The following is an 11,612-nucleotide window of genomic DNA, read 5'->3' as shown; positions in this document are numbered from 1 at the left end:
ATTAGAAGAGCCAAATGCTCACCCCAAGGCCGTAAATTTATAGCTTATGACGTCCTTTAGGACTCCGGACCTCCTGCCCACATTTGTCCACAACACACTATCTCCGTAAATTGGGAATATCTCCCCGTACATAATACTGTATAAGAATGGTCCTACATTTACTCACAGCACACTACCTCCATCAATTGGAAATATCTACCCGTGCATAATATTATGTAAGAGTATTTGGCAGGACCGCAGGAGATCCGGACTCGTTTTTTAGAGTTGTCTTTTGCTCTCGAGAAAGAGATATGCGTTGCTGTCAGTTCACCGGAGAGAACGGTGCATTTCCAACCACCCGTTTAGTTGAATTGACGAAAACGCCCTCTACACGAGAAGACAGTTGAGCCACTCATTCTTGACTCTTCTGTTAAATTGATAAAAACGACATTAACGGTTTAATGGAATCACTTCTCCATCCACAACACACTCTTCAGTTCAGTCTTCACCTCTCTCTCTCTCTCTTTCTCTCTCTCTCTCTCTCTCTCTCTCCATGATCACCTGCAAGGCTTCAAGCTTCAGTTTCAATTACTTCGCTCTCCAACCCACCTGCTCAAGAAACTATAGAAATCTAGGGTTTCTAACCGGGCAGACTTCTCGGCGCGACGGCTGCAGAGTTTTCTTTTCGCTCCACGGACAGAAGAACAACCCCAGGAGTAATTCTACGAGGGATAGTAAATGGAGAGATGATGAGGATGATGATGAAGACGAAACTCGTAAGGTGCATTGCGAAGTAGATGTCATCTCGTGGAGGGAACGGAGAATCAGAGCAACGGTTTTGGTTTATGCCGATATTGAATCTGTCTGGAACGCTCTAACTGATTACGAGAGGCTTTCTGATTTTATTCCGAATCTCATTAGCAGGTAAAGGAGGCTATCTTCAGCATTTCTTATTACGAGAGTTCTCCTTTTTTCCTGTCCTTTTTGTGTTAATTATTTGAAATCGGTATATGCATTTTCGGAAGCGAAGAATGATTTTGGATGGCAGTATAGGTTCTTTTAGCCGTGGGTAAATGTTCTTGCACATGCACACCTCTCTATTTGAGCAGGAAAGAGACCTAAACTGCTTCCCCAACAACCAGAACCTCATCTAAAATATGGACAAACTTTTCAGCATCTGGAAATGTCCTGTACTGAAAATTTACTAACTCACTGTAAGCTTCTTTTATTTCATTTCCTGCTCCTTTTTTCTCCTCGAAACTTTTCAGCATCTGGAAATGGGTATTTTCTTCTGTTGTTGAGTTGGCCTATCCAAGAGCTTTTGGTATTTAGTTGGCCCTTTCTTTCATCCTAGTTTTCTTGGATCTCAATGAATAAAACCATTACTTAATGTTTCTCATAAAGATCATTTTATCTTATTGTTTTTCTGTAATGCTAACACATAGGATCCTCTTTTTTTGTGCCTCTATGATATTAATACACACTCTAATTTCCTTTAATTCTATGATTATATTGCATGATTTCTTGTTTTCTAGTGGGAGAATTCCTTGCCCATATCCAGGGCGCATATGGTTAGAGCAGCAAGGCTTTCAACGAGCATTGTATTGGCATATAGAAGCTCGTGTTGTCTTGGATCTTCAAGAAGTCATAAATTCAGTAAGATTTTGAAACCTCTAGGAGATATGCATACAACTAAGTTGCTGCAAATTATTATTAGAAGACTTTTGGTATTTTTCATCTATTTAAGTTAAAGGAGCTGCTAAGTGGCTGTTTAGTTTTTCTGAAAACCTAAAGGCTGCATTGAAATCTAGCAGGGTATCCATTCAAAAGTGCTTAAATGGTAGAAGTCCTTAAATGCTTGCTTGTACATTTTTTTAAACTTACTCTTATCAAATATTATTGTAGTTCTACTTTCTAGGTACACGTTATTTCATATCTTTTCTGGTCATTGACCATCACAACTCTGATTCATTGCTCATTGTTTAGACTAATGGCCGCGAACTACATTTCTCCATGGTTGATGGGGACTTCAAGAAGTTTGAAGGAAAATGGTCCTTAAAATCAGGCAAAAGGTAAAACCCATGTATTCAATCTGACTGATCATATATTATAATGTTGAAGATATCATTCCATGGTTTTGTTGTATTTTATCATTCACATGGGCCAATCCGAGAATTCTCTTTTTCATTCACTTATCATACCTTTATTTTTGGAAAGCACACATGCTAGGCCTGCTTCAAAATATTCCCTTTATTTCTCATAGTTCTTTGCAGTCTATGGCCCCAGCTTATAGAAAATATGTATGATTGAAAAGATAATGGAGATGCTAATTTCATTGCAATGAATACTAAAGTAATATATACACCCCTCCTCCTAATGGGGTAGAGGAGGCAAAATGCCTTTTTGGTTGATAGATCTTAATTCTTGATGTATCCACAACGACAAACAAGATTTGTAGGCAAGCTAGCAGATGCTAGTTTGGGGTGGGGGGTTTGTAGTATTTGATTTGTAAGGTGTATGAGGAATATGGGTACTTAAGGAAGAAAGTTTATGTTCAGGGAATTTAATTTGATATCAACCCTATTGGGGGTTTCTTGTAATTTTGGATAGTCTTGAACTCTTGATATTATATAAAGTGTTTCTGTCATTAGAGAGACATGGCTTGGCATGTGATATTGTAAAACCAAAAATTCTCTCATTGTCTATTTTCTACTATTCCATCTTATCTCTTTTTCTCTTGATGCATTATTCATGACAAGACTCTTACTGATGCTGTAGATGGTCTTCTCTTCATGTGACAAAATAATTCCCCCAGTATTGAACATTGTTGGTCCCAAACCTGAATAACTAGGTGTGTGGTTCAAAGTATTGATACACTCGGTACTTAAAAATTGTGTATTGGGCAGTTAAAATGGATAAAATACATAGATTAAAAATTAAATAGGTTTTAAGAATTGAGTCAGGACATCTTTAAGAGGGGTATTAACCTTTAAAATTGGCTAGATTTCCAAACTCATGTATTTAGTGTTTTGGTGACCCCAAGATATGATACGATATGCCTGAAATAGGGCATATTATATCGATACTTTGAACCTTGGCTAGGTGTTGTAATTCCATATAGAACTTTCTTAAGGTAAATCTTATTCTGATTCTTATTCAAATAGACATTAGATGCTGATTTCTCGACTTTGTATTACCTTGAATTTGATTACTAAATCCATGAACCTTAAATTCTAATATTATTTATGGCTTGCTGACTGAAGTCCTATAATTTGTTTCCTGTTTTAATGTTATTTGAGTGGTCCATGTTCACTTTGTCATCCGTTAGCTCTAAACCTAGAGTTAGCTGATTGCCTCTTTTGGGCTCCTCAAGGCCCTAACAAGCCAAGAATATTTTGTCCCTATCTAGCCTCTCTACATAATGTCTCAATTTTTTAGGAATGCTATAGAAGCCCTTCATCTCCTTCCAGCCCCCAACTCTCAAATCCTGGAGAAAAATGCAATCAACCCTTCTATAAAGGCCAAATTCTCAGTTCTCACCAAATTACCAGTAAACCTAGAAGGCAATGATGACCTCTTCACCATATCTGGAAACTTGAATTCCACAAAGACTTGGATTTGCCCTTGAATATAATACATGATTGATAAGCAAAGTTGTAAATTTAAATCATGTAATTGAATATCTTTGGTTTGGGTTTTAGAGAAAGTAGAACTATCAAGAAGCATCTTTTCCATAATTAGGTGTTGATATCTAGGATGGAAAGCTTTGATATGGAAACTGAGACAATATGAAGAAGAGTTGTTTTTGTAATTATGAGGGTGCTTGTTATTCATCAAAAAAAAAAAAAAAAACAGGATGGTTGTTTTGAGTGAGACTTTTAAGATATTTCATCAACTTATGAGGTCTGTGTTTGGAATGGTTTTATGAAGTGTTTGCTGGACTACCAGATTTTGTGATTGGAGATGGTTCAAGAGTCTGCTTTTGAGAGGATGAATGGAGTGAAATTGGGAGGATTCATGATTTTTTTTCCAAGATTGTTTTGGATTGGTTACAAGTACATCAATGTTTTGAAACCAGAAATTTTCAGATTGTTTTGTACCTTACATTTGGACTTTGGAAGACTGTTGCTTGAAAGAGAAATTAAGGAGTGAGTTTCTCTCTTCAGATGGTTGGAGACATTGAAGATCATGCCTTCACAAGATTGTACAAGGAGCATGTAAACAATTGCTTTACTTTTGAGTTTTCTTGTGAGTAATTAATAACTATAAGAAATCAGTTTGATCACTAGTCTTTGTTTTCTGTATAATATTCATGAAGAAGATATTGTGCATCTGCTCATTCATTCATTGCAGAGTCCAGTTTCTTTTGGTAGAAAACCATTTTTCTTTTTCTTTTCGGGTAACATGGTAGCAATCCATTAAAGTCCTCTTCAGAACACTTAGTTAGATGTTATATTTTTCTCTTTCTTGGACTTTGGAAGTAATATTATTCATATACTGACAGTAATATCTGAGACACTATTCAATGTATGAAACATTCAAGAGTCTTTAGCAAATTTAATCATAACATAATCCATATATTTTGCAGGTCTTCAACAACTATTTTATCTTATGAAGTTAGTGTGATACCACGTTTCAACTTCCCAGCCATTTTCTTGGAAAGGATTATCAGATCAGATCTTCCTGTGAACCTTCAAGCCTTGGCTTGTAGAGTGGAAAGAAATTCTGAATGGAATCAAGAGGCAATGATCATGGGAAGAACCTTGAATGGAACTTCTAAGGCTGTCCTTCCCTCACCTACAATGGACTTGTCAAGTGGATTATATGAGAAAGACAAACTGTTCCCCAGTGGGTCGAAGGAGAACCATTCAAGTTCTAATTTTGGTCCCTTGCCTCCTTCCACTAAGTTCAACAGTAACTGGGGTGTATTTGGAAAACTTTGCAGACTTGATAGGCCTTGCTTGGTAGATGAAGTTCATCTTCGTAGATTTGATGGTCTATTGGTAACTGATTGATTTTACACTTTCATGACCTTTAATTCTATATTACACTTTTAATGTAGTTTCTGATTAAGTGGTTTTTGGTGAAGGAAAATGGAGGTGTTCATCGTTGTGTTGTTGCCAGTATTACTGTGAAGGCACCTGTTCGTGAAGTATGGAATGTTTTGACCGCTTATGAAGCTCTTCCCGAGTAAGTACAATATATTCTTTCTTCACTAATGATTTATTTGTTAAAGTTGTTATTTTTTAGTTTGTTTATATAGATATAAACTAGATGCCATACAGATTATCTACTGCAAACTTCCTGACAAAATTACCTGCATAAATGATTCTCTCTCTCCCTCCCCCCTTTCCAAACTTCCCTATAAATTGGATTGGTGGGAATTGCTCCTTTTCCATGAAAATTGTAGGGTTCCTCTCTTCCCTGGACCACAGAATCACACCTCTGGTGCTTCTCTAAATGATCTCCCCCTCATTGTTGATGGGAACAAGAGATCAACTCTAAATAAATTGGGAATGACCACATGTGGTGCATTGAACAAGTATTAGAAATGACCATATCTCACATCAGTAACTGCATGTAATGAAGAAAATGTGTGAGTTCGCCATTTGTGTTACATGTTGTAATGGGTGATTAAGGGGGTGTTGACAACATGATTGGTTTTCTTATTGAAAACATAAGCAACTGCCACATCAACAAAATTATATTGTCTTTGCTGATGTGGAAGCTGTTTTTGTTTTCAAAAACTAAACCAACCACGTTGTCAAACACCCCTAAGTGTGTGGGCCGATTCTTATGTTTATGTTATTTATTTTATTGTTAAGTTGGACCTGAAGTTATTGGGCCCAGATTAGTTGCTTTTTATTTAAGTTTGTGTGTCCCTTCACTAATCAGGGGCACACTTGTCCTTTAATGTATTATTAGACGCTTTAATATAAAAATCACTTTAGGGCCAGCTGAGAACACTTTTTCCACCCATTCGTTCTTTCTTCTCAACTGTTTTCTCTTCTTGCTCTTCTACTCTTGCAGGTCAGCAAACATGGTATCAGAGCACTAATCAACCTGATTGTTGATTGTTTCAACCGTCTCTTTCTCCTATTTTCTCTTTCTATCTTCCTTTTATTTTCTGGTTACTTGTGATGAAACCCTAGGTCTGATTGTACCACACAAAGAGGTTTGTATCTAGGGTTTCTGTGTGGGTGTAGGGTCCAAAGAGGCGTTTTTCCAGCCTGGTGTATGCCTTACTAGAGCTTGTTCACAACTAGTAGACACTCTGATACTAGAGAGATCTATTTTAAGGAGAATTGAGTGGACAGTCCTAGATTAAGCTTGGAGGATAGTTCTTGGTGCAGCCGATTACAGTAGAGAGGTCTCTCCAGTATCTGTGTGGTTGCAACTGTGTGGTTGTCACTATAGTGTCCAACAGGGTAGAGTTGTTAGTTCGAGTAGGAATGGCAACAGGGCAGGGATCATATTCCCCGTCCCCGACCCTGATTTTGAAATAAATCCCCATCCCTGACCCCGATCCCCATTGGGGATAAAAGTTGTCCTCCATCCCTGATCTCCGATGGAGATGGGTTCCTTGTGGGACTCGAATTCTCAAAATTTTTTAATTAACAGTATTTTTGAAAAATAAATTTATTTAAAATAAAGGAAAATTTTAAAATATAAATAATATTTTAAATATTTTGATATATAATATAAATAATATTAGATATATAGAATAATATATATTTAATATGAAAATATTTAATATATATAATTAGGGTCGGGGCGGGGATGGGGATGTCAAAGCAATCCCCACCCTTGACCCCATCAGGTCGGGGAGGTTGGGTACCCGGTGGGAATGGGGAAAATTGCCATCCCTAAGTTCGACCTCAGATTTCAGCAAAGTATTAGCCTGATTTTTGGGTGACAGCTGTTGTAGTGTTGTTGATAGGGGGAACCATGTCTACAATCTTAGGAGAAGTGTCTTCTAAGGACAACCAAACTGTTGGGAGAGCCTCAAATCTTGATAATCCTAACTTGCACAGTTTACAAATCATTAGTGTGTTGTTCGATGAGTATAGTTTCAGATAATGGTTAGTTTCAACCAAATTGTTTGTAGAGTTGTAGGGCAGTAATGTCTTTATTTATATTGCTGTCAGTGTCAGTAAGTTAAGTTAGTTATTTCTGTTATTATTTTAAGTTGCTGACATGTTATGTTAGTAGGGGCAATATTGTAAGTGTACATTTTTTAAATCTTTAATATCTCTCTCTCTCTCTCTCTATATATATATATAACTGAGTGGTGCAGGGGTTTATAGTTTGTATATTCCCAGTTTATTGGTCCTTGGAAGATTGACGTGGAAAGTTACTATGGCTGCAACTATTAGAGTGGTTTGGTAAGCAAAGTTCTTTGAGAGAAAATACATGGAGTTTGTGCATGCAGGTCGGTGGAGATCCTTGAAGGTAGAAGCAAAAAATATTTTGATCGAAAAGATGAGAATCAAGGGGAAGGTAAGTCTGAAGGTAAGGGAAGTGGAAAAGGGTACAATACTGCTGGAAGGATTAGAAGTGGTTGAGTGGCTAAGAGATTTCATAGCTGGAGCCTGCTCAAATGGCAAGTCGATAAACTGCCAGGAACTTAGTACATTAGAAAGGAGAAGATATGTAGTTGAATGTAAGAGGAATAGAAAAGGCTCCTTCATAGCTTTTGCTGAATATTTTGGCATGGGATGAAGGCAACTGGTGTGTCTACCAGCAGGAAAACAGAGCCAAGGATGGGGGTAAGTTGACAGGTTGCTCAAAGAGTTTTTAGCTCAAAGAGTTTCAAATGAAAAATAAGCTTTCACAAGGGAGGAGAAGGCATACCAGAGAAACAGCAGGGTAGAACAAGAGCCAGTGGTCATGGCAAAAACAAAAGGCCAACGCAGAATGGTGGGTGGTCTATAGAGAAAAGATTGGGACAGTAAGTTTGTGATATAAACCAAGGAACAGGTTAATGATTGGAGGAGGGTAGCTGATTTACTGACAACTAGTTTGAAGCTGAAAAGAGTCTTCATAGTAACCCCCTTTGATAACTGTAAAGCCCTCTTAGATCCAGCAGAGAATGAAGTGGAAATATCAGCTCTCAATATTCAGGATGAGTTCGGATCATTCACAGTCTTCAAATGGAGTACATCTAACTCCAAAGACTTCTTTGTCGAAGATGGTGTGGTGGTGTGTGTAAAAGGCCTGCCATTTCATCTGTGGAAACAAGAAGTACAAGAATCTATAGCAATATTGTATGGAGGACACTTAGAAGTAGCTCTGGGGTGATCTTTATTCAGCAGAAATTCTGCTAAGTGGTGTGAAGCCAGAAGATATTCCACGAAAGGTAGAGGGACGAATAGAGGGGAGTTTCATCTCAGTGTGGCTAGCATCCTCCATTGAAGCAGGGCTGTGGAAGGAGGCTCGCATGGAAGGAGGTGAAAAGGAGGAAGAAGAAGCTCTACGTGGATTTTTGAGATTGGCTAGTTCAAATGGGGAGGAATGTTTCACTAAAAAGGGCCAACAAATTCTGGGAAGCCAAAAAGATTTGGGGAAGATGGAAGGTCAAACCCGTAGAGCAAGGAAACCCTCTGACAACTGGTAGATCTTATGCGCAGGTGGTTTCAGGGGAAAAAGACAAAAATTTTCAAGTTGGTAAAGGAGGGAGGGTTGAACCAACAACCTCAGATTGGTTCAAAAGGGAAGGTTGCTGGTTCGACTTTTAAAATAGGGGGGCATGACCTTTTAAAAGGTCACGTGAGAGGAAAAGAATTAGAAAGTGGGCCCATTCGAGTGGATCCCAATCCTGGTGGGCCGGAGAAGGCATCTCAAGTAAAGTCCATTAATTTGAGTGCTCCATTTAAAAGGTTCGAGACCAAGGCTCAATCCAGGATAGATGGGCCAAGGGACCCTTTAAGTACTCACGTGACTGGGAGGAGGGACAAGTTGATGGACGATAATAAGTGTCTATCTTCTACTTTGAATCCCTCCTATCGGTCGAACGCTTCAGGCGCAAGGTCTCAAGATTATTAGTTTCCAGGCTCTTTACAGTGGGTCCCCTCCAACACGGCAAACCGTCTCTCACCTGATAGGCACAACCCAAGATGTCTGAAACATAGCGATATTAACAGAACAGGGATCGTAGACTGGTCGAGTGAACAAGACAGCAGTGATGATTTTGATAGTGATGAAACTGTAAGTTTGGGAAGTGTTACTCTGAAAAGCAACAACGATCTACTTGAAACAAAAAGTCTGCATACAGAGCTGCTGTTTATAGAGGAAGAGATTGAAGATGTAGGTTTCGGGAAAACTACAAATGGTGAAGAAATTGGTCTTAAACCTGTGCAAGCTCCTCTCTCCTCCACCGAGGGAGATGATCCTGAGTCTAATGAACTGCAAGATGTTGGTGGAGAGGGACAAAAATCTGCTGTGAGGGTGGATATGGGTAATCTAGTGTCGGAAACACAGAGAAAGGAATTCCATGTGGGTAGGTCGTCAGGAAGTGATATTTTCACTACGTCTACTTCACAACATTGCCTAGAAAGGGAAAAGGCCTTAAAACTAAACGAAGCCTGTCAACAACTCAAATCCAGTGATCCTAGTTCTACCCCCATCCTACCAGGTATGGGTGTCATTTCTGTTTTGTGTACCGACTTGTGTGCTATGCTTGTAACAGATATTCCAGCTTCCCATCCAGGAGGTTTTGATGTAAGAGAGAGGGTGATAGTGGAAGGAGAGGGTGGTGAAAGGAAGAAGGGGGAGGCAAATAGAATATGGAATTTGATTTGTACAGTGCTGGGGGAACTAAAAAAAAGGAAGGAGTCATAGAGAGTTGTTGTAGCCAAAAAGAGTGTGAGCATGGTAAAGTTCTATTTCAGACAGTGGCTGGAAAGGATGGAGAGAAGGAAGAGGATGCTTATTGTATCAGGAAGGGGGGGGGGGAGGAATAAAGAAGAAAAAAAGATCTGAAGTGGAAAGGCTAATCTTAGACATTGAGGGAGATTTAGAATTTAGTGGTAGAGGGGATAGGAGGAAGGGCCTAAAATAAGGAGACTAAGGCTTCTTCATGGGTGTTTTGCTATTTTTGTCTTTGTTGCGAAATACAGAGGGAGAAAAGAAGATTTTCTTTATTGATGATTAAAACATATTGAGCATACACCTTAAATAAGAAAAGATAGGAAAAGACAAACCCCTAGAATCTCTCTCAATTAGGGATTGACTAAATCTTTCCCTTAATCCTAGGATACGACTTTCCTAAATTTATTCAAATCTCTTAATCAATCAAATCATATCTTTCTTAATTTGCCGCAAATCCTATCTTTCTTAATTTGCCGAAACTCCCCCTCAAGTTGGTGCAAAGATATCTATCATGCCCAACTTGCTAACTTGAAGTTCGAATGGCTGTCTCAACAAGCCCTTAGTCAAAACATCTACAACTTGTTGCGTGGTTGGTACAAACGGAGTGCAGATTATTCCTTCTTCAAGCTTCTCCTTTATAAAGTGTCTGTCAATCTCAACATGTTTAGTCCTGTCATGTAGAACCGGATTATGAGCAATGCTGATAGCTGCCTTGTTATCACAATACAGTTTCATAGGAAAACTCACTGGTCTCTTAAGATCTGCTATTACCCTCTTTAACCAAAGAACCTCGCACACTCCTTGAGCCATTGATCTGAATTCAGCCTCAACACTACTTCTAGCAACTACACTTTGCTTCTTGCTTCTCCAAGTAACTAAATTGCCCCAAAGAAATGTGCAGTACCCCAAAGTTGACCTTCTATCAGTGATCGAGCCTGCCCAGTCCGCATCTGTATACACCTCAACCCCTCTCTTCTCATTTTTCTTGAAGAAGAGTCCTTTTCCTGGTGTGCCTTTTAGATATTTAAGTTGACTCACATGCTCTCAGTGAAGGCAATATCAGGATGTGTATGTGACAAGTAAATCAATCTTCCTACCAGCCTTTGGTATCTTCCTGTATCCACTGGAACCCCATCTTTAACTTCTCCAAGTTTAGTATTAACTTCTATCGGAGTGTCTGAAGGTTTGCATCCACTCATTCCAGTTTCTTTCAAGAGATCTAGAATATATTTTCGTTGCGAAACCACAATGCCCTTCTTTGATCTTGCCACTTCCATTCCAAGAAAGTACCTTAGCTGGCCTAAGTCTTTAATTTCGAATTCCTTGGCTAAGCTCTGCTTCAGTCTGCTCATCTCTTCAATATCATCTCTAGTGAAGATTATGTCATCAACATAGACAATCAGAACCGAAACCTTGTCTTTGGTGGATCTTTTTGTGAAAAGAGTATGATCAGATTGTCCTTGACTATATCCTTGACTTTTAACGAACCTTGTGAATCTTTCAAACCAGGCTCTAGGAGACTGTTTAAGTCCACATAGAGACTTTTTTAGCTTGCATACCTTAGTTCCAAACTTCTCAGTGAAACCAGGTGGAGGCTCCATATATACTTCTTCCAAGTCTCCATTCAAAAAGGCATTCTTCACATCCAACTGATTCAGTGGCCAGTCAAGATTAGATGCAACAGATAAGAGTACTCAAACTGTATTTAGCTTCGCCACTGGAGAAAAGGTCTCAGAGTAGTCCACTCCATATGTCTGAGTAAA

At 38.8% G+C, this 11,612-nt stretch overlaps 1 protein-coding gene across 2 annotated transcripts in view; it reads left to right on the top strand.

Moving 5' to 3' along the window:
* Positions 1-442: 442 nt before the first annotated feature.
* The window catches only part of LOC104587826 (polyketide cyclase/dehydrase/lipid transporter), a 30,415-nt gene continuing 19,245 nt past the window's right edge, over positions 443-11,612 (top strand). Inside the window, exons 1-5 of one of the 2 annotated variants that reach the window (XM_010245561.3) lie at positions 443-903; positions 1,515-1,635; positions 1,966-2,051; positions 4,568-4,982; positions 5,069-5,169. In XM_010245561.3, coding sequence (XP_010243863.1) covers positions 533-903; positions 1,515-1,635; positions 1,966-2,051; positions 4,568-4,982; positions 5,069-5,169 — 1,094 coding nt within the window. In that variant the 5' untranslated portion in view covers positions 443-532. Of the gene's footprint in view, positions 904-1,514; positions 1,636-1,897; positions 2,052-4,567; positions 4,983-5,068; positions 5,170-11,612 lie in introns of those variants that run through there. The other variant, XM_088896455.1, reaches the window with a different exon arrangement.

This window comes from Nelumbo nucifera, chromosome 1 (assembly GCF_055504915.1).
Source record: "Nelumbo nucifera cultivar China Antique chromosome 1, China Antique-T2T, whole genome shotgun sequence".
NCBI lineage: Eukaryota > Viridiplantae > Streptophyta > Magnoliopsida > Proteales > Nelumbonaceae > Nelumbo > Nelumbo nucifera.
The sequence above is the reverse complement of the archived record's forward strand: the minus strand, read 5'-3'. Positions and strand labels throughout refer to the sequence as shown.